At 41.3% G+C, this 25505-nt stretch overlaps 3 protein-coding genes and 1 long non-coding RNA gene across 7 annotated transcripts in view; 2 read left to right on the forward strand and 2 right to left on the reverse strand.

The window, feature by feature from the left end:
• Positions 1–738: 738 nt before the first annotated feature.
• On the forward strand, positions 739–10228 carry LOC115108152 (receptor expression-enhancing protein 6-like). Of its 4 annotated transcripts, none has more exons than XM_029632176.2 (7): positions 740–1036; positions 2317–2410; positions 2515–2653; positions 3051–3219; positions 5917–6062; positions 8639–8685; positions 9394–10228. In XM_029632176.2, exons 1-6 carry the CDS (start codon positions 904–906, stop codon positions 8681–8683), a joined length of 726 nt encoding a protein of 241 aa, XP_029488036.1. In that variant the 5' UTR covers positions 740–903; the 3' UTR covers positions 8684–8685; positions 9394–10228. The 4 variants fall into 4 exon arrangements, with proteins under 4 accessions (XP_029488038.1, XP_029488036.1, XP_029488039.1 ...); XM_029632179.2 differs by having other exon boundaries at positions 8642–8685; XM_029632178.2 differs by having other exon boundaries at positions 739–1036; positions 8642–10228.
• Positions 10111–12565, reverse strand: LOC115108154 (uncharacterized). The gene is made up of 2 exons (XR_003860308.2): positions 10618–12565; positions 10111–10517 (listed from the first exon to the last, which is right to left on the reverse strand). It is a non-coding gene; the product is annotated as an uncharacterized LOC115108154 (long non-coding RNA).
• A 27-nt stretch (positions 12566–12592) lies between these two features.
• Positions 12593–14076, forward strand: LOC115108153 (UPF0449 protein C19orf25 homolog). Its single transcript, XM_029632180.2, has 2 exons — positions 12593–13026; positions 13597–14076. Exons 1-2 carry the CDS (start codon positions 12879–12881, stop codon positions 13779–13781), a joined length of 333 nt encoding a protein of 110 aa, XP_029488040.1. The 5' UTR covers positions 12593–12878; the 3' UTR covers positions 13782–14076.
• A 272-nt stretch (positions 14077–14348) lies between these two features.
• LOC115108155 (adenomatous polyposis coli protein 2) overlaps positions 14349–25505 on the reverse strand; it is a 36676-nt gene continuing 25519 nt past the window's right edge. The window contains 1 exon segment of the mRNA XM_065008965.1: positions 14349–25429. Within this exon segment, the coding sequence (XP_064865037.1) occupies positions 19834–25429 (5596 nt within the window). The 3' untranslated portion in view covers positions 14349–19833.

A 25505-nucleotide genomic window follows, 5' to 3' on the forward strand; every position in this document is an offset into this window, starting at 1 on the left:
TCCCACTGTTTTTTTGTGGGATCTTGTTTTTGTGTAGCTGCCTGTGAGCAGCCCAGAACGTCCCGTTTCATTTTCTTCTGTATTGTTTTTGGTGAGTTTCATATTTTTTAAACATGTGGAACTCTAAGTACGCTGTGCCTTGGTCCATTCAGATGAATGTGACAGATTGTGCAATGATCCAAAACACCCAAAGAAGGTGAATCTAAACATTGAGGCAATGATGATCAGCAAGATTGCTGGGTCAGTCATCAGTGGCCACATCTTTGGCAAAACACACCTAATTAATAGATCGCGATCGACTGGTAGATGTTCAAGGCATTCCTTGTGGATCATCAAACATTTCTGTACAAAAACCAATGATAAAAGCCTGCACTCCTTTTTTGTGTACCGTCCCCTAAACGTAACAATTTGTGTGAATGCAAAACTGACCTTAGATCATTGTCTAAGGGCAACTTCATTACACTCATGGAGGGATCACTAAGAATGCGCGTACACTGACACCTGCTGGGTATCCTAATACATTCCACACAGCAACACATTCCCTTTAGAAATATAGACAAATTATAGGCACACACCCATATAGGCTGTTTTACCTATTGAAATGAATACAGTGTAGCAGATAAACACCTGTTGGAATTTGGCACTGTACAACTTCAGATAATTATAATCTGTATTCCTATTGGTTTCCTTCTAGCCAGTCATGATCCTTGACCATTCCCTCTCCACCGCCAAATGACGCACAGAGGGACTCTCCAGCAAAGCGGATTAAGGAGACGAAACCTGTCCCGTCAGCGGATTTGAACTGCACGAGGACTCAGATTTCCACAGGGAAAATATAGTTTATTTATATGTTTATTTTTAGAATTTGGCATTAAGAAACTCCGAACTCTGTAACCCGTCACCATGGGTATCTCAGAAGTACTTAACAAACTTCGAGATCGCGCAGATAAATTTCTAAATGAGAAAAACATGGTTACAGATTTCCTTGGAAAACTGGAGGAGAAAACGGGAATCAAGAAAAAAATTATTGCCCTAGGTATGTAATTTTTGTGTAGCCTACTCGGAGGACAACTTTGTTGTCATGTTAATTTGATGTAGATGTTTACATACCATTATGTCAAAGATGGATTTCTGTAGGCTATTGATTCATTGGAAGCCTACATTCGTCGAATGCGCAGCACACTTGTAGTCCTTGCTGTGAACACGAACTGCAGCCAATTGGAAGGCCTATAAGTAGGTTATGCTATGGCGCACAGTTTGGTATTGATCAACAGGTGTGTTTCTTTAGACGCACACTCTTCAGATGTACCTCTACCTACATTGTATACATTATACATATTAGATCTACCTAATAATATTGTAATGAAAGATTATTTCCATTAGATTTTTAGGAACATACATATTTGAATGGTGCAGTATTATAATTGAAAATACTACAGCTATTACTGTATGTAAACAAAAAACAACCCAACTTCCTTCGGATACTTCACTGTCACAAATCCAACCACAGTGCCATGTCTTGGTGGTTTCAGACTGTCCATTATGTTGAATAATTCATTGTCACCCTCCAGAGGACTTTGGCAAGGCATGGGCCAGGAGTGCGTCCGTGCCAGTGGGTTTCACTTACTGTACTGTTCCATGTCACATGTTGGTATTAGCCCTAGACAGCACCACCATAGAGAGCCTTGTGCCATGGGTTCAGTTGTGATGATGTAATTACCCGTGCCTGGTGCCCAATGATACCCACATACTTCCATGAACCCACAATTTCTTCCAGCAAATTCTCAATACTGCTTTATTCGACGAGGAATGAATAGCTTCAAGCATGCACGAGACTAGAGAGTCGTCTCTGGGTGTAGAGCTTAACAAGGAATCAACAATGCCATAGAACAACTGTAGTCACCTGTAGACCTAAATATGAGAGTAGGCCGATGTAAGTATATCATCACTGGCAAACACATCCTTTTGTAGATTGGACTATTCTCAAGTTCTAATTTCTTAAATGTTTCTTCTGCAGCTGTTACCAGACATTCTCTCTCTCTCTCTCTCTCTCTCTCTCTCTCTCTCTCTCTCTTTTTAAACATTTATTTCCCCAGAATTTTTGAAATCAGTTTTGTGTTGCTACCAAGACAATTATGCATTTTGCATGACATTCTAAAGTTCTGTAAATCCTTCACTATCAGTCAATAGCAGCATTTGAGACTCCTCTCACAATTTCCCTAGTACATTCTCATGAAGTAGCAGTGCACTGCTTGATTAGCATCTTTGTGCAGTATAACGCTTGACCTCTCGTCATGTGTCTTGTGTTATCGACAGGTGCAGTGTCTCTGACGGGACTGTATTTGGTATACGGCTATGGCGCCTCCCTCCTCTGTAACATGATTGGATTTGTGTATCCTGCATATTACTCGTAAGAACAGTAGCAAACTAGCTTTAAAGTGACATGTTTTAAGCTAGACCGTTTATGTGTTGCCATTTTGTAATGTCGGGTACTGTTTCCACTCTTCCATGTAGAATCAAAGCCATCGAGAGCACAAACAAAGAAGATGACACAAAATGGCTGACCTATTGGGTCGTCTACGGAATCTTCAGTTTGGCGGAATTCTTCTCTGACATCTTCCTCTACTGGTTTCCTTTCTACTATGCTTTCAAGGTAAGGTGATAATCAGATGTGTATCACACAGACAGACTGTGTGCCTTACATTCTAAGCAAACTGAAAACTGCTTCAACTCACTCATTGTGACCAACCACTGACCTTATAGTTACAATATAATTCAAAATCACTATAGGCTACGGAATATAGCCGCATATAACACTTAATAAGCAATTAACAAGCTATTATAAGCTTGCTATACATAAACATTCACAAGTACATGTCAATACATTTGTGGTATGCTGTGAAATACCTGTGATCAAACACCTGTATTTATGCTTTATTTTGGCTCATGGAGGTGTCATGCTTTGCTTATGGGGTTACGGCAGTACTGTATGTGCTGCCCTTCAACATGTGTCAATCATGTTCTTGTTTTTTTCGCACCCTCTTTGCCAGTGCCTGTTCTTGTTGTGGTGCATGGCCCCCGTCACGTGGAACGGCTCTCAGATTCTGTACAACCGGGTGGTGCGGCCCTTCTTCCTCAAGCACGAGGCCACCGTGGACAGCATGGTCAATGACCTCAGCGGGAAGGCCATGAATGCAGCCGAGTCCGTCACCAGAGAAGGTATAGAGGCCCCTGACGGCCCAGTCCAGAAACAGCTAGCTCCTAGCCCCAATGCATTTCATGTACACCTTAAAGTGAAGTATTATCTTATTTTAGACTTCCCTAGGGTGTTGTCATTTCCTCCAAACTGTTTTAAAATATGTTAGTAGGTTATTTACCAGTGTCCAAAATCTTCTTGTAAGCATGTTTGGAGAATGTATAGTGCATTCGGAAAGTATTCAAACCCCTTCCCCTTTTCCACATTTTGTTACATCCCACCCTTATTCTAAAATTGATTAAATAAATTAAAATCCTAATCAATCTACACACAATACCCTATAATGACAAATTGAAAGCAGGTTTTTGGAAATTGTCTTTTTTTTTTTTTACATAAATACCTTATTTACATAAGTATCCAGACGCTTTGCTATGAGACTTGAAATTAAACTCAGGTGCATCCTGTTTTCATTGATCATTCTTGAGATGTTTCTACAACTTCTTTGGAGTCCACCTGTGGTAAATTCAATTGATTGGACATGATTTAGAAAGCCACACACCTGTCTATATAAGTTCTCACAGCTGACAGTGCATGTCAGATCAAAAACCAAGCCATGAGGTCGAAGGAATTGTCCGTAGAGCTCCGAGACAGGATTGTGTCGAGGCACAGCTCTGGGGAAGGGTACCAAAACATGTCTGCGGCATTGAAGGGTCCCTAAGAACACAGTGGCCTCCATCATTCTTAAATGGAAGAAGTTTGCAATCACCTAGACTCTTCCTAGAGCTGGCCACCCGGCCAAACTGAGCACTCGGGCGAGAACAGCCTTGGTCAGGGAGGTGACCAAGAACCCAATGTTTATTCTGACAGAACTCCAGAGTTCCTCTGTGGAGATGGGAGAACCTTCCAGAAGGACAACCATCTTTGCAGCACTCCACTAATCAGGCCTTTATGGTAGAGTGGCCAGACAGAAGCCACTCCTCAGTAAAAGGCACATGACAGCCCACTTGGAGTTTGCCAAAAGGCACCTAAAGAACTTTCAGACCATGAGAAACAAGATTCTCTTGTCTGATGAAACCAAGATTGAACTCCTGACACCATCCCTACAGTGAAGCGTGCTGGTGGCAGCATCATTCTGTGGGGATGTTTTTCAGCGGCAGGGAGTGGGAGATTAGTCAGGATCGAGGGAAAGATTAATGGAGCAAAGTACAGAGAGATGCTTAATGCTTAGCGTCATACCCAAAGAAGACTCGAGGCTGTAATCGCTGCAAAAGGTGCTTCAACAAAGTACTGAGTAAAGGGTCTGAATACTTATGGTAAATGTGATATTTCAGATTCTTATTTTTAATACATTTGCAAACATTTCTAAAAACCTGTTTTTGCCTTGTCATTATGGTGTATTTATTGTGTGTAGATGAGGGGAAAAAACTATTGTATACATTTTTTTATAAAACTAACGTGACAAATGTGGAAGAATTCAAGTGGTCTGAATACTTTTCAAATGCACTGTAGCAATCGATGGCAGTGGAAACGGATTATATGATTTTGCGGTCAGTACATTCAAAAGCATGCCCAATAAATGTTGTACCTGATTTAGCTACATAGCTAATTTCCCTCTGAAGTCCCTAAATGGCTTGGTATTTCACAGTATAAATCCTATTAGAGAGCTGTGTGTAACACTGCACCCATATAGATGCGGTAAAGAGGTCAATGGTGTGCAGGCCGTGGGGGATAGAAGAAGGACGCCGTGTTGGTGCAGATTCAGCCAATCTGATCTAACAAAGTGGATATTGGTCAAATCTGTCATGATTGATGTATTGTAACAGGCACACAATGCGATTACTAAAGTTTGATTAGGATATATTTCTCTGTTTTCGCTGCATACCATTTTAGAAGTTGTCCCTTTTCAGGTTTAGAAGAAGTGACTGCTAAATGCTAACACCTGTTCGTATAAGCTGGTAGCATAGCTAGCATACAGATATGGGTGGTGGTATTCAGTCGTTTTCAACTAATGCAGTTGATTGGTGACGATGACATGGACATGTATTGGGGTTGACATCCATACAAACAATATACTCCGATTTTTACCTCAACGTAGTGTGAAATGTACATATAATCAATAGCCTAAATGTAGGCTAATTTTGCTGGGGGCAATGAGGATATTCAGGATCTTTCCCCCACACGTTTCCATGTCATTTCCATTGTTTTGGTTGAGTTCCTTTGAACTCTTTACTGCAACTATTGAGAAAACAATGAGGATATATTTCATGTGCTGTTGGCTATGAGGTCACACCAGTGATGGATTTCATAAGCTGGCAAATGGTCCAGCAGGGATTAATGATGTCAACTGAGGTCATAGACAGCTTATAAAAGGTAGACAGAAGGATGGCAGGAACCAGGTCAGCTGATATAGAGGTAGCTATTTTCAACCTGTGAAAGAATGCATACTTACTGTGAAAATAATGCAAAGTATACAGAATAAACAAATTAGCCTAAATATTGCTATCCATTTAAGTTTCAGGAAAAACTGAGATACACTTTTGTGTGTATCTGTTTGTGTGTGTACATGCATGTGTGTTTCAGCCTCGATTGTTTGTATACATCCTTTCCAACTGCTTTTGCAATTTCATGTGCACAGATCGCTTACTTGTTTCTGAAGCAACCTTCATATACCTTTGTTTGCATGGGGCCTGTCTCTTTCTCTCTTTCCTGTCTGCCCTCAGTCCTTCAATCACTGGTGAAAAACAAGACTATAGTACCACAAGCATCAGGGGCCAAAGGCTTACCCAGCGCATCAGGGGCCAAAGGCTTACCCAGCACATCAGATGCATCAGGGGCCAAAGCCTTACTCAGCACATCAGAATCAGCTGTATGTAAAACAAACTCTTTATTTCTGTAACAAACTCTTTATCACTTGATTTCCTTTGCCATTAGTTAGTGCCTAACACTGCTCCAGCTAAACTAATATAGTCTCACTATTAGCTTGTTTGCATGTTAGCTGTGTGTTGTTTCCCTAGAGTATGAGTTGTCTATATAGTGCCTTCAGAAATTATTCATACCCCTTGACTTATTCCACATTTTGTTGTGTAACAGCCTGAATTAAAAATGGATTAAATAGATTTTTCTTTCTAACCCATCTACACACACCCCATAATGACAAAGTGAAGACATGTTTTTAGAAATTTTTGCAAATGTATAGAAAATGAAATACAGCGATATCTCATTTAATATACATTTAACATTTTAAACATTTAACAGAGTGACTTACAAAAGCAATTAGGGTTAAGTGCCTTGCTCAAGGGCACTTCAACAGATGTTTTACCTAGTCGGCTCAGGAATTTGAATCAGTGACCTTTTGTTTACTGGTCCAAAGCTCTTAACCTCAAGGCTACCTGCCGCCCCAATTCTTTATAGAAGCATCTTTGGCAGCGATTACAGCTGTGAGTCTTTCTGGGTATGTCTCCATAGCAGCGGGAAGATGTTTGGGAGTGCTGCACTTTTTTTTCCCGTGCTACAGACACCTATATCGGTCTGCTAACACAGGACTAGTAAAGGCCCAGAGCACTACTAATATATATATTTGTATTCTTTTTATTCCTTTTTAAAAGTTATTTTTCAGGGGGTGCTGCAAAAACAACTTGGATGAGTAGGTGTGTCCAAACTTTTGACTGGTACTGCATGTCTCTAAGAGCTTTCCATACCTGGATTTTGCAACATTTGCTCATTATTCTTTTTAAAAAATCATTCAAGCTCTGTCAAATTGGTTGTTGACCATTGCTAAACAACCATTTTCAGGTCTTGCCGTAGATTTTCACGTAGATTTAAGTCAAAACTGTAACTCGGCCACTCAGAAACATTCATTGATTTCATATGATTTGATTCCCTGTCTTATTGGTAAGAAACTCCAGTGTAGATTTGGCCTTGTGTTTTAGGTTATTGTCCTTTCCTTTTCCAGTGTCTGTTGGAAAGCAGACTGAACCAGGTTGTCCTCTAGGATTTTGCCACAACTAGGCTTGAAAATATGGAGAGTGCCCCAAACATAATACTTTGTATTCAGGACAAACAGTTAATTGCTTTGCCACATTTTTTGCAGCATTACTTTAGTGCCTTGTTGCAAACAGGATACATGCTTTTGAATATTTTTATTCTGTACAGGCTTCCTTCTTTTCACTCTGTCAATTAGGTTAGTATTGTGGAAGAACTACAATGTTGTTGATCCATCCTCATGGTGAAATCCCTGAGCTGTTTCCTTCTTCTCCGGCAACTGAATTAGGAAGGACGCCCGTATCTTTGTTGTGACTGGGTGTATTGATACACCATCCAAAGTGTAATTAATAACTTCACCATGCTCAAAGGGATATTCAACAAAAGGGGTTGAATACTTATTGACTCAAGACATTTCAGCTTTTCATTTTTTCTTATTTGTAAACATTTTGAGAAATATAATTCCACTTTGACATTATGGGGTATTGTGTGTAGGCCAGCGATGACCAAATCTATATTTAATCCATTTTAAATTCAGGCTGTAACACAACAAGTCAAGAGGTGTGAATCATTTCCGAAGGCACTGTAACCCCTGTTGTAGCCTCTAAGAAACCACTCCTTTATTCTAGTAGCCAGTATCAACTCTTAGTTTTAATATCTCATTTGATTGCTATTATTTGTCAGAAATAATTCAATGGTTTAATTGAACAACAGAAGACGACAACACAGTGTGATTGAAAGTGCCAACACTATTGAAATGCATTTCATCAAAAAGGAATACAGATATGTATTTTATGGAGCATGTGTCAGGCCTCTAGTCCACACCGTGGACCACTATTTTCTCTCCTCTGGCTGGTAAATGTTGTTGGTGGGATCATTCTTAAACTGATACTCTGTACAGTCATGTGGAAGTTAGTGGGTGCTAACTAACTAATCCCACTCCACTGCAATTTGTAGACAATGGATACTGATAAAGCTGCCATTAGTTATTTTTCACATAGTCACTTTCTGCAAGCTTGGAATCTGGGTCTATTGTTTAATTTTGGGAGTGTCTTGTTGGAGGAAATGCAGTAGAAAGCACAGCCTCAACACAAAATAAGCTTTCAAAATGTTTTGGCAGAGATTTTAGCACAGCAACAGATGGCAAAGTCTGTTTTCTCAAGAATGAAAACGAGGATGTAAGTCAGCAAATCCGACTTGTGAGAAGAACACATGGCTGGATTAAAGATTCTGCTAGGCTTCCCTCCTCAGGTTTAAAAACAAATCAAGGCCCACTACAGCAGGCATTACCTGGACTGTGAAAAGAGGTAGTCGACCATCAGCCAATTAGCCAATATTTCAATTATTCTAAATGTGTGCTTCCCGCTGCTTTGTGCTTCCCTTTCGTAATATGGTTGTGAAGCTCTTTTGAAAGTAATTATTCCTCACTGTCTTGTCTGTTCCTATTCCATGTCTATTCAGAAGATTATCAGTGAGTTGATCTACACTGAACCCACTGTAGACTAATGGTAAGTGTCACACATTCACACTGTGTGTGTATACAGTATCACTCACTGTATTCACCCGGTCAACCACAAGGTTTTGTGGGCAGTGGCTGAATCTGGTGGCACAGATTGCTATTTGCATTAACCAAGTGCTCTAACCTCCTAAAGGAATAGTTCATTACTAAAGTTTGTCAGATGGTTTTAGACTTCCAAATTCGTCTCGCGTCGTATGAGTCCATGCCCCATGCCATTTGTTGTGTAGATCCAGCTATGCCGTTTTCCCAAATGAATGAGAAAGATATGGGCACCATCTACTTCCTGTACACTCCCCTCCATATGTATTTGGACAGGGACGCAAACGTTGTACATTTCTTCAAGAATCAATGGGAACATATTAATTTATAAGTCCAAAAATGTATGTAGCAACTGCTGATTGCCTCTTTATGTGAATTTGTCCAAATACGTATGACTTCCTCAACTGGGGAGTCATGTGAAACATTTGATCTCAAATCCAAAATGGTGGAGTATAGAACCAAATTTGAAACGGTATCTTCACTGTCCAAAAACATATGAAGGGGAGTGTATACTGTGCCCATATTTCTTTCATTTGCCTATATTTCATGTCATTTTGACATAACTACTTTGAGTGTCTTACATTTTATTTGGTGAACTATGAGCAACTACGAGTGAAATATGAGCAACTATGAGTGAACTTTGAGCAAATCTTTACAGACCAACAGGTAGAGGCATCCCACCAAGACAAGTCTCAGTGATGGTACTGATGACAGCAAACCAAACCATGCCAGATTCACAGGAAAGACTTCGGGTTTCCATGTTGAATTGCAAACTGCTGAACCACTAATACTTATGATTGGAAAACAATGACACAAGTCTGACAGAGATTGGGATACCATTACACAGACAGATAACGGGACAGGAAAAAAACATAACCAAGGTCAAATTCTGCTTTATATCGACCAAAACCATTGCAACTGAAAAACACTTCACATCCGCAAGGTTGTGGGTGGTTAGTTGAATGGTATGCAATATCTGATATTTTGACCTTCTCATCACCTGATTAGAGTAACTGAATTTAAACTGGTCTTTGGTTTACAATCAATGCAGTGTCCTTGTCTGCAGGAGTGTGTGGGCTCAATGCTTCAACAATAGCCCACAGTGTTCTGGTCTTGGACTTCATTGCTTTAGTTTTCACCGTTGTTCTTTGTTTCTTTTTGGACATGTTTTTCTCTCTTTGTGTCTTGTAACAGTTTTGTATAGTCGGATCTAGGCCATATGAAAATTAAATTGACACATACCTCTACTGTAAGTTAGAAATGCATTGGGTCTTGGAATCCTAGTGATATTGTCCAATGGTAAATACTAGTACTGTGTATTTAACCAATCATTTAAGGAGAAAGTGTAATAAATGGTACGTCATGAGTTAGGCAATTAAGTTATTTCAAAAACAGTCCTTTATTCCTTTTATTATACATGTACATATGTTGTACTCTCAAAAGGACGTAAAGTAAGTTGTACCTTGTATATCAATAAAAGTGTCCTCTTCTTATTCAGTGTATTGCTTGTCATTATGATGATCACTGATTCTTTGGCATGGATCATAGGAACTAATGCTGCATTCAAAGCAACTGGGAACTCGGAAAAATACGAGACAAATCATGACGTCAGTGATCTTCCGGTCGATGAGTCAGAGCTCTAAAAATAATTGTGTGAATTGTTTGCTGTTAAAGACTGTGTGATAACCTCTATATGCAATATTCCAGTCAAGGGAAAAGTAACATACCTTGGGATTACCATATCGAAGGATCAACAGGAAAGATGCTCATTAGATTGTATACCTATTATTGAAAAAAACAAAAAGAAGTTTAATCATTGGTTTCAGAGGGATTTATCCTTGATAGGTTGAGTATTGCTTTCTGAAGGTATCTCCACACTTACTTATGCAGCCCAGTCCCTATATCTTGACAACAAAATAGGTAAAACGGTTGACCAGGTGCTTTTCAACTTCATCTGGAAAAATCGTACACATATTAGGAAATCTGTCTTTATGAACTCGTATGAATATGGTGGTCTCAATTTTTTAAAGATTTTCCTACTTTGAATAATACTTAAGATAAATTGGGCAATTTTTTTTTAAAGAATCCAACTTCAAATTGGAATTTCATCCTTCATTATATCTTCTCCCATTTTGGTGGCCTCAATTTTATGTTACTTTGTAACTGTAACATTGATAAGACTCCTGCAAATGTAAGTTTTGCTTCCGTCCCTCTCCTCGCCCCAGGGACCCAAATCAACAACAGCCACCCTCAAAGCATCGTTACCCATCGCTCCACAAAAGCCACGGCCCTTGCAGGGCAAGGGGAACAACTACTTCAGGTTAACTAGCTAGCCATTTCACATCGGTTACACAAAATTATCTGCTTTTCATAGAGAAGTATTCTTAGCGTGGTCATTAATATATAAACATAATTGTTCCCCGCATAGGTATTTCATTTGGATCAATAAGGACATTTTGTAAAGAAACAAGTCTTTATTTTTAAAGAACTGGTTCAATTATCATATCCTGCTGGTGAGTCAACTTTTTAATGCAGAAAGATTGTCACACAATTATGAGGAATTTTTATCTCGTTACAATATCCCTGTAACACCTAGAGAGTTCGCCATAGTCTTTGATGCTATTCCATCTGGAACGCTCATGTTATTTAGAGATGTAGCCAGACCTCACCTTCTTGACCTACCCTTGCTTAATCCAGTTCTCTCCAATAGGGAAAATATGTTTCTCCTTCCTCCCTCAGAACAACAGATCTATACGTGCTTTATTTCAAAGGGATATTGTCTTCATTCCTTATGTCACAAGTTACTGGAATACATTGGTCACTAATATCTGTTGGAAAAAAGTCTGGTTATTACCACACAAATACTTGCTTGGTCAAAAAGGTCTCTTTCAGAATGATCCATAAATATTACCCTGCAAATCATTACCCGAAGAAAGTAAAAAATAAAAAAAAAGACATTAACATTGATTCTACTTTTGTTTTGAGCATCCAGAAACAGGTTCACATTTACTTTGGCATTGTCTACATGTAAAACAATTATGGAAAGATATTCAGTTTTATAATTGTTAATATTCTTGATTACTTTGGTTTGTTATGGGTGAATGTGCTGCTCGGTTTCCTTAACCATAATAAAGATAAAAACAATTTTACCTCAAATATAATTGTGCTAATGGAAAAATGTCATATTCATAAATTCACTAATAAAAAAAAACAGTTCCGTGTTTACTATAAGGAATTCGAGCAGTACAATAAGACCATTCCACATTCTTCTAATAAGAAAGTTGTTAAAAGAAGCACACATATTGATTGTTTTAAGGTCTTTGTATAATCTGTAATTTGTTGTACCCCCTAGCATGTTATCATTGTCTATGTGTGTACTTCTTGTATGTATACAGAGTGTTCTACATTATATAAAATAAAATGAGCTCTAGAAAGAGCCCGAGTTCCCGAGTTGAAAGACCGTTCAAATCGATGTTTTCCAGTCGGAGGTTGTTTCTTTCTGAGTTCCCAGTTGTTTTGACCGAAATGAAGTCGGCAGTACGAGAGTTTTGAACGCGGCATTTTGCTTGTCAGAACTAGAAATTCGGAAATGTCCGACATTTCCTAGTTCCGAATAGCGCCTGAACTCGGCAAAAGCATTTTAGAGGAAAGTGCTCTAGTCGTCATGATTGGTTCAACTTCTAAATTGCACCAGGGCAATATATACAATTGAATGTATTATTATTATGAATTAATTTTTTTCTTGCTAAAAACATAGGATTAAAAATACAGCGAACAAGGTATAAATATATATATATATATATATATATGAGCAATGACGTGTCCGTCTCACACGAATGACGTGTCAACTTCAGCTCCACGCACAATCCGTTTAGCCTCTACCTTTGTAGCTAGCTATGAATATTGTTTCAAGTTATGTTGTATGTAGAGTTAGCGACGTTTGCCCGACAGCTTGGTGAAATTGCACCGTAGAAAGTATTCAGTTAGCTACCAACAGAGAAGTGGTACGTTTAGAAGACCCCGCAACACCATTGGCTTGCTTAGGAAATCAGACAACAGGACTCTGATGCAAACTGTTTCGTAGCTACATGTATAGACATAATATTCCACGGTATCATTATTCCATATAGTACGCTCTGCAGAATGAATATCAGCATGGGTGCCAAAAATAAGAAGCGAGTGGTACTTCCAAGTCGACCAGATCCGCCCACTGTGGAGCAAATTCTTGAGGACATCAACAGAGCCTTTTCGAATGATCCAGTTTTCAACGTCCTGGGAGATGGCAACCAAGGTACGCACTATGCGCATTTGAATCCGGGTTGTATTCATTCGTGTGATTCCGTTTCAAAATATTTTACAATGGAAGCAGTTTACTCCAAACGTAAATCGTTTTGCAACGAAAACGAGTTTCTATAGGACAAATTCGGTTAGGTCACTTCCCGTTTCGTTCCGTTTGCTCTGTTTGCTTCCGGTTAGTTCCTAAACGGCAAATAATCCTACTAATGAAAACACCCCAGTTCATCAGTCAAACAGATGGCAAGTCATTAAAGGTAGGCTCAGCGAAATTACGTTGCCACGAGTAGCACCAAAACCGCGAGGAAAGGTTGAACCTCGTGCTTCACAGTTTCGGAAATTTACCGACTGTTTACTTTCTGCATCTACATCATATCGCGGAGTCTACCTTTAAGGATCCTGTTCATTACCATGGTAGCCTGCCTTATTACTGTGAATTCAAACGGACACTTTAACATTACATTAGGTGAAATAAAGTGGAGTTTTCAGCAAATGGTCTTCTTGATTAGATAGCCTATATGTTTTAACAAACCTATAGAACTAAACTGGATGTTGTCCCTTTCCACAGATACCAAAAGGGGGTCCTCAGACAATGAAGCAGAGACAAAGTACCTTCAGAGCCGCAGGTATTTGGAGATGAACGAGCGGCTTCAGGAGGTTAGAGGTGAACTTGTGCAGCAGAGGGAGGAACTGTGGGTGGCCAAAGAGCAGTTGGAGAAGAGTGTGGCCGAGGTCAAAGGGAGAGCCCTCTGACCAGTCTTCCCTCACACCTCAGGGCTGGGGGAGCACATTACCTCAGCTTAAACAGATTCATCAGGAATTAACTTGGCTTCCTTGAGTCATGCCACCTCAATCTCGCAGAGGAGGGTCTCATAGCAGAAAATAGAAATTGGACACAACAGATTGTTGTTCCGACTCATTGGAGTTTAAATGTGTCTCCATAAATTGGTGTGACTTTTCACTAAATGTTAAAGCAAATTAGTTGTGTATTGTCTGCATGTTCTGGAATGGCAATTAATAAAATAATTATTTGTGAACAAATATATAACTTGGTTTTTAATGTTCAATAACACTGACATGTGCAGGAGTCAGGCTACGGCTCATATGAATGTTATATTTTAACTTAAAGGTCATTATGTAGTTAATGCAATGATCAAGTACTTGTCAGTGTAGAGTATATATTTGTTTCTTAATTAGCTCAGAAAACTGTCGGTCTATGTCCACGTTTCATTGGCATGAATGCATGTTTAGTCGATATAATTGAAAGCTCATATTATATTGCTTTGATATAGTCAAGAAAAAGTCAAATGAAGCTTTAAGTCAGCCAGGAAAATGATACACGTCCACAATTTATTTGATGAGAAAATGTATTATGATGACTTTCATTCCTTGGCCTATATCACATGGTACCATTTGCCTATGGCCCTGTTTATACATGGCATGAGATTTCTTCTACCCCATATCTGATCTGCTATAATCCTTCTTTCCTTTCACCCCATGGTCTAACTTAATTTAGCCTATCCTAGTTGAAGCAAAGTGAGTAATATCAAAATGACACTGATCTCACAGGATACCTAATTGCTAATACAGTATTCCAGTTCCCGAGTCCTGGCTGATCTAAATCGGCTTTCTATTCCACCTTGGGAGGGGATTTCACTAGGCTCGTTCACAAATCTTTCCGGTGCTTTCAAGCATTGAATCTAACTTTACGTAATTTAATGCCAGGTATAAACAAGGTCTATGACGTTCATGGTGTACAACCTTGGATCTTTTAATCTGATTCGTAACATACATTATACAACATTTCCGTTGTAAGAACCTTTACAAAAGATTTAAAGAATACTGTCTTGATCTTTGACAACTTTCCTATGTACTCCATTGTCACTACTAGTCTTTAAGGGCTGTTTATACATTATCAATGGCAATTGTGACAAAGGGGCTTGGTTAATTGCATTACTCAAATGCTTTGGAAATGTTACCTGACTCAATTTAACATTGTACATTAAATGAGAATAAACAGCTCTTAAATTCCATGGAAATCACGCCAGATTAGTTTCATTTCTGTCAAGCACTTCTATCAATCGAATTGTCTTGGTTACATCTCTTAAGAGAACATATGAACAAGTGATGTTACAACTACAGAGAATATGCATTTTTATTTCTAAGGTCTTTATGCTTGAGTTCGTTGACCTATCACTACTGACAGCAAGACGTTTAAAGCGGATATTAACACCTTTCTGTAAATATTTCTACAGAATAATTTCTGTATGTGTACTCTTGTGTAGAACCCAACAGTTGTTTCTTAACGATCATCATCCACCATCACACCATATTGTACAGTACCTGCTCTCTGATTACTTTAAGTGATTCTAGAGGCGAACACATATGTCATAGCATTCAATAGACAAAGGCATTTACAGCTATTATGTTGAAATACAGTCATTCAGACTGTTCATCTACAATTAGAATCAATGAGCATGGCATATTCTCACTGCCACTTGATCCAGAATGGAGATGGACAAGAAATGCATGTTTGTTTCCATGGCTGGTTATTTTATGTTGGTCTTTTTAAATAAGGAAGAATGCCACTGAGGAGAAGTTAATTTTAGTTCAACACCTACCATATTAACAGGTGTAATACAGGTGTATTTAGCATGCTGTAAGGAGCAACACAGAGTTGTTTTTGCTCACTGGGAAGCTTATAGAGTTCTACTGCATGTCTGCACCAATGTTCCCTCAATTTTTTTGGTGCGCTGCGCAAATCAAATTTGAGGTCTTGTGAACGGAAACTTGAGAATTGTGAGAATTTTGTCCAACTTCCGGCGTGTGTTTACAGTTTTAGACAGTAACCAATAGGCTATTGTGGCTATTTAAAAAAAAATGCCTATTAAAAAAGAAGCCTTCCTAACCATCTTAAATAAACATGCCCCATTCAAGAAATTTAGAACCAGGAACAGATATAGCCCTTGGTTCTCCCCAGACCTGACTGCCCTTAACCAACACAAAAACATCCTATGGCGTTCTGCATTAGCATCGAACAGCCCCCGTGATATGCAGCTGTTCAGGGAAGCTAGAAACCATTATACACAGGCAGTTAGAAAAGCCAAGGCTAGCTTTTTCAAGCAGAAATTTGCTTCCTGCAGCACTAACTCAAAAAAGTTCTGGGACACTGTAAAGTCCATGGAGAATAAGAACACCTCCTCCCAGCTGCCCACTGCACTGAAGATAGGAAACACATTTTTCTACGGCTGGCCATGCTTTCCACCTGGCTACTCCTACCCCGGTCAACAGCACTGCACCCCCCACAGCAACTCGCCCAAGCCTTCCCCATTTCTCCTTCTCCCAAATCCGTTCAGCTGATGTTCTGAAAGAGCTGCAAAATCTGGACCCCTACAAATCAGCCGGGCTAGACAATCTGGACCCTTTCTTTCTAAAATTATCTGCCGAAATTGTTGCCACCTTTATTACTAGCCTGTTCAACCTCTCTTTCGTGTCGTCTGAGATTCCCAAAGATTGGAAAGCAGCTGCGGTCATCCCCCTCTTCAAAGGGGGGGCCACTCTTGACCCAAACTGCTACAGACCTATATCTATCCTACCATGCCTTTCTAAGATCTTCGAAAGCCAAGTCAACAAACAGATTACCGACCATTTCGAATCTCACCATACCTTCTCTGCTATGCAATCTGGTTTCAGAGCTGGTCATGGGTGCACCTCAGCCACGCTCAAGGTCCTAAACGATATCTTAACCGCCATCGATAAGAAACATTACTGTGCAGCCGTATTCATTGATCTGGCCAAGGCTTTCGACTCTGTCAATCACCACATCCTCATCGGCAGACTCGACAGCCTTGGTTTCTCAAATGATTGCCTCGCCTGGTTCACCAACTACTTCTCTGATAGAGTTCAGTGTGTCAAATCGGAGGGTTTGCTGTCCGGACCTCTGGCAGTCTCTATGGGGGTGCCACAGGGTTCAATTCTTGGACCAACTCTCTTCTGTGTATACATCAATGATGTCACTCTTGTTGCTGGTGAGTCTCTGATCCACCTCTACGCAGACGACACCATTCTGTATACTTCTGGTCCTTCTTTGGACACTGTTTACAACCCTCCAGGCAAGCTTCAATGCCATACAACTCTCCTTCCGTGGCCTCCAATTGCTCTTAAATACAAGTAAAACTAAATGCATGCTCTTCAACCGATCGCTACCTGCACCTACCCGCCTGTCCAACATCACTACTCTGGACGGCTTTGACTTAGAATACATGGACAACTACAAATACTTAGGTGTCAGGTTAGACTGTAAACTCTCCTTCCAAACCCATATCAAACATCTCCAATCCAAAGTTAAATCTAGAATTGGATGCAGTCTATCACAGTGCAATCCGTTTTGTAACCAAAGCCCCATATACTACCCACCATTGCTACCTGTACGCTCTCGTTGGCTGGCCCTCGCTTCATACTCGTCGCCAAACCCACTGGCTCCATGTCATCTACAAGACCCTGCTAGGTAAAGTCCCCCCTTATCTCAGCTCGCTGGTCACCATAGCATCTCCCACCTGTAGCACACGCTCCAGCAGGTATATCTCTCTAGTCACCTCAAAACCCAATTCTTTCTTTGGCCGCCTCTCCTTCCAGTTCTCTGCTGCCAATGACTGGAACGAACTACAAAAATCTCTGAAACTGGAAACACTTATCTCCCTCACTAGCTTTAAGCACCAACTGTCAGAGCAGCTCACAGATTACTGCACCTGTACATAGCCCACCTATAATTTAGCCCAAACAACTACCTCTTTCCCAACTGTATTTAATTTATTTATTTATTTTGCTCCTTTGCACCCCATTATTTTTATTTCTACTTTGCACATTCTTCCATTGCAAATCTACCATTCCAGTGTTTTACTTGCTATATTGTATTTACTTTGCCACCATGGCTTTTCTTTTGCCTTTACCTCCCTTATCTCACCTCATTTGCTCACATCGTATATAGACTTGTTTATACTGTATTATTGACTGTATGTTTGTTTTACTCCATGTGTAACTCTGTCGTTGTATGTGTCGAACTGCTTTGCTTCATCTTGGCCAGGTCGCAATTGTAAATGAGAACTTGTTCTCAACTTGCCTACCTGGTTAAATAAAGGTGAAATAAATAAAATAAAAATAATGTAGGCCTACCAACAAAACGAATGGATCCCATAACATTAGCATGGAAATAGCTTTTGATTTCTATGAAATAGCCTACAGTAGCCTATATGTGGTGTTCAATGCAGGCCTACATTGCATGAGTCTTTTAAAAACGTTTTTACATTATGAAGGGCTTGACCTTAATTCATTATTTTTAAAACTTATTCTGTAACACCATGGGTAAAACAAATGGCATTGTATAGTATTATATGATGCAAGAAACCACTTTACAAAATTCAATTAATTATTATTACCATACAGCGAATTAGACAATGTAGGCTACCCCTCTTCCTATTGGTTTATGTGCATATTCACGCCTGTCTCGAAATACAACACTGCCCCTTTAATTAAGACAAGCTTTTTACTGGCTTTTCAACGAGCTTGAAATGTAGCCTACACGTTTTGTGCTATTGTATGAAGCAGTAACTCTCCATTGCTGACCTATACTTATCTATAACTGGTCTAATAACTCGCTATCTAGCAAAGAATATCAACAAATGTCCACACGCGCGGCTCTGATCTGAAAAGCGCATTCACTTGCATTCAGATCGTGGGCTACACCCGCAAATATAATTCTTCTCCGTTGCGCTCTGGCTCTGCCTACAACAAAATAACAGACTAAATCTTGCAAAGATGGATTTGTTTTGTTTTGTTGAATTTGAAATGGCCTGATATAATGTTGATTCGATCACAGAAAATGTTGCTATATATAATGTGAACTCAGTGAAGTTCAAACTCTTGAATCTCTGAGCCACCTGGCTTTTTTTCTGCGTGGCAGTCCTGGAGGAGGAGCACGGCTGCGCATGCGCTCAGTTTAGAGGGAACATTGGTCTGCATGCATTTACAATACCGCTTCTAAAACAGAATACAGTTAACATAGTGTTCCAGCAGTGCTGATTATTTAACGTTAAATATTGGCAATAATAATTCCTGCAGTGGTTCTAAAGTGAAGGCTAACAGTGTGGTATCCTCAGTAGTAAATAGTGTGGCGAAGGCAAAGCAGTAACATGTGAGTACATAGTAAATACTTTACATAATATTATGTCCATATTTTGATGTATTTCAACAGTCTTTTTCAAATGAGTTTGGAGCCACAGTAGTACCTTTTCAAAAACACACAAGTCTTCCAGCTGGGTTTTCACTCAATGATTTGCATATTGTTTTTCAATAATGGTTGTTCCTTCATTTTGATGATGGTGCTGTATGTCTTGAAATCCACAGACAATTGTATTTTTTTTCCTATGTTGTCATGTCTACACTAATCTTCTAACAAGCAATGGTTTATATACAAATACAAAAAGTACAAAAATGTGCATTTTGTACGAGATTAGGCTACTCCCCGTAACTCCTCTCTAAATATAGGATAGTGTTATTCTATCCAAGGAAGTCCTGTCTTAATGCATACACCCAACTTGTATGAATGACATGTGGGATCAGATGATTTGAAATGACGAGTGTTCTTTTTTGAAGACATGTTTCTGATGCAGTGAGGAAAAAGAAGGTTCAATACCCGAGGTAAAAGGATTGATATACACAAGTATTTGTGTTAGTTTCAATCAGGAACACAGTAGGATTTTTCTCATCTCAATTGTACAGAATTACATACGGTACTACGTAGTAGGTACTAGGCTTCAGATTTTTCACATGACTTCTCATTGATTGTTGTTGCTTGGCTCTGTGCATCTTGCAGGCAGCAGGCCATGGGGCTGGGTATGTAGTTGAATGGGGTGACCCGAACTGCCTTGCTGGGGGAGCTCTGACGGAAATGGCCGACGCCGCCTGTGTGAGTTTCCACAGAGTGAGCGTTTCCAGAGGATGCTGTGCTGTAACTCTTTAGGGATCCATCAGAGTCTCCATCTTGACCGGAGCCAATGCTGATCTTTCTAAGGAGGGCTAGTCTCGCTGCCTCCTCTGAGATGATTGGAGCTGTCTCAACAGTTGGAGAGGTGCTTGAGTTGGTCTTGTTGGACGAGAAATCCTCTGTTTGGACTGTAGCGTCGCTCATCTTTCTTGACTTTAGTAAAATGGTCGGCAGTTTCCTTGGCAGTGCCGGTGGTTTTGGTTTTGGCCCTTCAGGAACAGGCAACAGAGGCAATGCAGTAGATGGCAGAGTGCTCTTCAAGATTTGAGGCACATCCTCATCCCGGATCCTCCTCCAGGTGACTCTGTCATTGAGGTGTGATCCAGTTCTCTGCTGCTTCTTCTTTGTATCGTCCTCACTCTTGGCTCGCCCACTTGAGTCGGAGGACGAGGAGCGGAGCGAGGAGCGGCTGGTTACTCTGCTTAGTATGTTTATGCTGGGCGATGAGGAATGGTGCTTGATGTTGTCTCTTGCCTGTTGCTTGGTTGCGGAGACGTTTCTCGGAGGCACCCTGCAGGGACTCTCTGAGCTGGTTCTCCTGGCTGGACACCTCGTTGAGAGGTCTCGGTCACTAGAGCAGGCTCTGGACAGAGTCACAGTCTGCCTTTGAAGCCCCTGCTCCTGCCTTGGCTCTTGCCTTTGCCCGGGGCCCTTTCCTTGCATTCTTCTTGGTCCCTGAGCAACTGCCTTTAGCTCTTGGCATCGAGATGAGCATAGGAAGACTGCAGGAGCACTTGGAATTGCTTTTCTGGGCGATGCATGCTGCGAGGTAGGCACAGAGCGTGAGGATGAAATGTCACGTCTCATCCTTGTCTTTGATTCCTTGATAAAGGTCAATTGCCTCAGGAACCCATTGCGGTCAGACTCGCTGCTGCTTGAATGGGTAGATGTCATGCGGACTAAGTCAAAACGATTGACTGGAGGGATTATTTTTCCAGCCACCTGACTGTTTTGTCTGCTGATACTTGTGGGTTGGTTGGTTACCAATGGCGATAGAGTTCTGGACTGTCTTGCTGCATTCTGCATGAAGGGTATTCGGACGGGTGACTTCTGTGTTTTGTGTCCTGGAGGTATTGGGCTCTGATTTGAAGGAACAGTGGAACGTCCCTTCCTTTCAGGTGGACTACTTGCTGGTGTGTTATCTTTTTGGGGAACAGATTTACTTGTTTGTGAGGGAGAGATTATTTTCTTCTGTGACTGTCTCGATGGAGTAGAGCTTTGAGATGATCCAGAGGATGAGCTCTTTGGTATCCTCGGAGGTGGGGTTGAGCTTCTTTTCGGCAAACACCACTGTGTGGAGTCCAGGGGTTGTCCCAAACGGTGGAGACTCTTTGACCTCTGTTGAGCAAGGTTTGGATTCTTTGGAGCATCTGTTTTGGGGGATTCTTTATTAGGAGGCGGCCTTTGCGAAAGATTTGTCTCTTTCTTAGGCGTGTATGTCACTGTTCTACCTCTGAAGACCACTGGTAGATTTGAAACTGGTTTACGTTGGTTAAAGTCCAGTGGTTTGTTTGCTTTTTTGTCTTTAAAGATCTTCTTTTCTTTAGGCGTAAAGCTAGATCCAGACATGAATGAGAGGACAGATTCAGTCTCTTCAGAGGAATGTTCTTGAGACTTTGATGCTTGTAACCTTGTGACAACAGAATTAGCTCCTTCTTGTATTACTCTCCATTCAACACTGTTGAGGTCTGAGTCTTTATCAGATGCTATATCGTCACTGTCAAAGTCTTGTTCGTTGTTCCATCCACCGGACACTTTCTGCATGTCATTTCTTTGTTTCTGCTTCTTCTCTGCTTTCTTTCTTGCAGATAGCTTCTTCCTCTGCTTGGGCATTGCAGATGTTATGCATTTTTGCAGAAGATCATCCTCTGAATCCATACTGACTGAGCTTGGTGAGCTTTGTTCCTCATACTGATTGTGGATGTGCATTGGTCTTGTTTGTTGGACCTGGTTAGATATCTTGTTGTGTTTGTTTTTCACCCATACTTGCTGGGATTTTGATTGGTGTTCCTCAAATTCTGCATCACTCAAAGAGCTAAGAGATGAACTAAGAGAGTAACATGGGGGTGTTTCCTCCATGATTAGTTTGTGCTTGATCCTATTAAAGCCTTTGGGTCTTGTCTGGGAATTGTCAATCCGACCAATATTAGTCATACTTCGGGAGAGAGTGTTTCTGCTGGACTCTCTCATCTGTTTTCTCCCTGTCCTTTTCATCACTCCCTCCTCTTTGTCTGTCTGGTCATCATTCAAGCAGTAAATGGCTTCCCCTGTAGGTGTTGGATGGGGCATGGACTGAAAAGCCTTATTTCTCTCTAGTGCTCTCTGATTTTGGTTCCCTTCTGTGTTTTGCTTTATGATAGGTAGATCCAGTTTCCTTGTCAGGACCTGTCCCTGCTTTTGTCTTTGTTGATTGGGTGATTGATCACGGTTTCTCTGATTAGCCACTCTGTCAGCAACTTCTTTGCTCTGCATCAGTACTCTTTGAGTGGGAATGACATGTTTGATTGACCTGCTCATTTGATTGACTGGTATGTCAGGCTGACTGGTAATTTTAGTGGGTTTGTGGAAGTGCGAGAAAACCCGAAGGTCTTCAATTCTCTTTGCCTCTTGATCCAACAATTCCTGTTTGTTCATACTTCTAACCCTCCAATCTTTTGCCCCCTTGTCCCTCACTGGATACTGAAGTGTTTCGTCACTTAACGATGTCGTGCTGGAAAAGTTGACAGGGGTGCCCTCGGCAGAATCAGTGTATGATGAATCATCAAGATATAAGTCCTTTTGTTGCATCACAATCCTTCTCCCTGAGCACATTTGATTGGCATTGCTAGGAACCATCATATAAACAGGTATAGGTTTTCGGGTTTGTGAGTTTAGAACATGTGTGGGTAAGGTGGAGATCAAGGAGGGCATTACTTTCCTGAACTTGGAGGGCATTGCTGAATTGATGCATTCTTTGAGAATTTCTATATCATCATCTGAATTGCCCTCACTATATCTCTCCCCTTGGTCCATAAAAGAAGGATGCTCATTGTCATCTCTATCTCCATGAGCCCTTGGGAATGATGGATTGTTGTCCTTTTTCTGGAGTAAGGGAGTCAATTTCAGTTCCACATCCTTCTGAATGTAGTGCTCATGAAGAGGTAGAGCACTCAAGCTGGAGGCACATGAAAAGTTCTCTGTGGGTTTTTCTACTGTAAAATAGATCATGGTCTCCAAATCTGGAGGTAAGTTGATCCTTTCTTTAAAGTCTGCAACTTCCATGAACTTGCGCAAGCTGCTTTCCCACTGCCCTGCTGTCCCAGCATTTTGGGTTTCTGGTCCATTTGATTCAGCAAAGCATGGGGTTTTGCTTCGACTGGGGGGCATGGTTTGCCCTGGACTGTCAGGAAGATCACTTGGACTTATGGTTCCACTGATCATTCCGCTGCATGGATCACTAAGTATGGAGCTGGCAATTGAATGAGACTCAAAGCTACCCAGTGAGCTGACGGAGCTACAACGGCTCATCACAAGTGGGGTCTCATGGATGTAATTCTCTGATGAACTTGAAGGTGATCTGTCCTCAAGTATGCCTGGTGATACACCCCTGAGGAACACCTTTTCACGTTTGGTGGGGCAGGGAATTTCAATAGGATCAGACCCAATGCTCAGACAGGTTTTTGAATCAGTGACTAGCAGTTGGCTATCACTTAAATCCTCCAGGGTCTCATTCTCCTCCTCCCTATTGACCAGATCCCCATCTTCCATTTCAATGATCTCAAGTGATGTGTCACTCTCCAACTCATTTTCACTTTGACTCTGTCCGTCAAGAGCTCCATCACCAGAGGAGAGGGAGGACAGGGAACTGCAACGGGAGAAACAGATTGGGGTGTTCTCCACTGAATACTTCTGCAGTGTCTCCATTGGGCCAATGGTTGGACTTCTAGCAGAGCTCATTGGAGAAAACTTGCCTAAATTCCCTCCAGTCATCACAGTTGGGACCCAGGCTTGTCTCCTCATTGCTTGAGCTGCCTGCACATTGATGGCACTTTTTGCAACACCAAACTTGGAGACACTTTGAATTAGAGGGACATGTTGGTAGGAAGGGGACAGCTTTATGGAAGACATGCTGACATCAGAAGAGAGTTTAGTTGATGCACTAGCTGGTGTTTGTGGGGGCAGCTCTTGGCTCTTCTCTGTTTCTGTGCTATTTAGTTCAAGCAATTGAACCTCTTTGTTGTCCACAGAATCTCTCTCTGGCACGTCGATCGGACTTGTCGCATTGAGAACATGAGCTCTGATGTTAAGATATTCTTGATGGGCCACCTTAAGATCAAGCTTGTTAGGTCGTCTTTGAGCTGTTGCTGATCTCGCTGAGGGCCTAATCTGGTCCTTGCTACCACAATAGCCATCACTGGTACTGCCACTGTTGAGACTGTCAGTGGACAAACTTGCATGGGTAGTTTTGAGACGTAAGAGAGCATAGGCTCTGTTTAGACGTTCCCTGTTTGCAAAGTTGCTGGTATCAGAGAGGCGGCAGGGGGAGCATGACTTGGCCCGGGCCTCATGGAGTTCATCTGATCCATAAGGCCAGTCTGCAAAATGGTCCTCTGAGCTAAGGCTGAAGCTGTCCTCCGAAGATGTATGCATGGTAATGTCCTCCACAAGCTTATCAATCTTGGCCACAGTGTTGGTGATCTTTTTTGCTAATTTTCCTGCTGCAACAGACACCTCGTCTTCTGGAGGCGCGGGCCTCTTATCCTCTGTCTGTGGTGGCTCCACGTCTCTCTCCGGTTCACTGTCCTTCTTGCGAGGCTGGTTTTGAAGAAAGTTGGAATTGGTCAGGAACATGGAGAGCATGGAGAAACTCCCTGTATCCAGACTACTGGAGACATTAGGGGCCTCATCATCGTCAAAGCAGCCTGAGTCAGATGCATAATCCTTTGCCAGGCTCTCGATATGCCGCAGCGGCTTGTTAATGCTTGGATGCTTGGGGCTGCTTTGTTTTTCAATGGAATCAAATGTTTCAGCAAGGTGCTTTGCATCTAGCTCAGCCTCCAGTGCTTTCTGCTTCCTCATGTAGAGCGAGGGCATGCAGGAACCAGGGGATATGACCGCAGCATCCTTATACTTGAGGGGCCGATTTGTGAGCAGGTTCCGTAAAGCTGCGGCACTTCCCATGGCTATCATTTTGTGCTTGGAGTGGATGAGGTTGCGCAGCATGCTGACTGCTCCCAGGTCCCACAGCAGCTCCTGGTCCTTGGGATTGCGGGCAGAGAGATTCCAGAGGGTCCCACAAGCGTTACTCACAATCGTCAGGCTGTGAGAGCGCAGGTGCTGAAGCAGCGTTTGGAGGCAGTTGTGGTCCCTGAGGATTTGCCTGAATTGAAAGAGAGAGAAAAACGTATTAGATTTAATTTTGTGGTTATTTACAGTTGAAGTTGGAAGTTTACATA

This window comes from Oncorhynchus nerka, linkage group LG24, assembly GCF_034236695.1.
Source record: "Oncorhynchus nerka isolate Pitt River linkage group LG24, Oner_Uvic_2.0, whole genome shotgun sequence".
NCBI classification, from domain to species: Eukaryota; Metazoa; Chordata; class Actinopteri; order Salmoniformes; family Salmonidae; genus Oncorhynchus; species Oncorhynchus nerka.

What these genes read in the sequence shown, in the direction of transcription:
- LOC115108152 (XM_029632177.2), top strand. Translation starts at nt 904, where the DNA reads ATGGGTATCTCAGAAGTACTTAACAAACTTCGAGATCGCGCAGATAAA. An exon ending in GAAAAAAATTATTGCCCTAG is followed by an intron (nt 1,037 to 2,316) that starts GTATGTAATTTT and finishes TGTTATCGACAG; the next exon opens with GTGCAGTGTCTCTGACGGGA. An exon ending in GTGTATCCTGCATATTACTC is followed by an intron (nt 2,411 to 2,514) that starts GTAAGAACAGTA and finishes TCTTCCATGTAG; the next exon opens with AATCAAAGCCATCGAGAGCA.
- LOC115108153 (XM_029632180.2), top strand. Translation starts at nt 12,879, where the DNA reads ATGAATATCAGCATGGGTGCCAAAAATAAGAAGCGAGTGGTACTTCCA. An exon ending in CCTGGGAGATGGCAACCAAG is followed by an intron (nt 13,027 to 13,596) that starts GTACGCACTATG and finishes CCCTTTCCACAG; the next exon opens with ATACCAAAAGGGGGTCCTCA.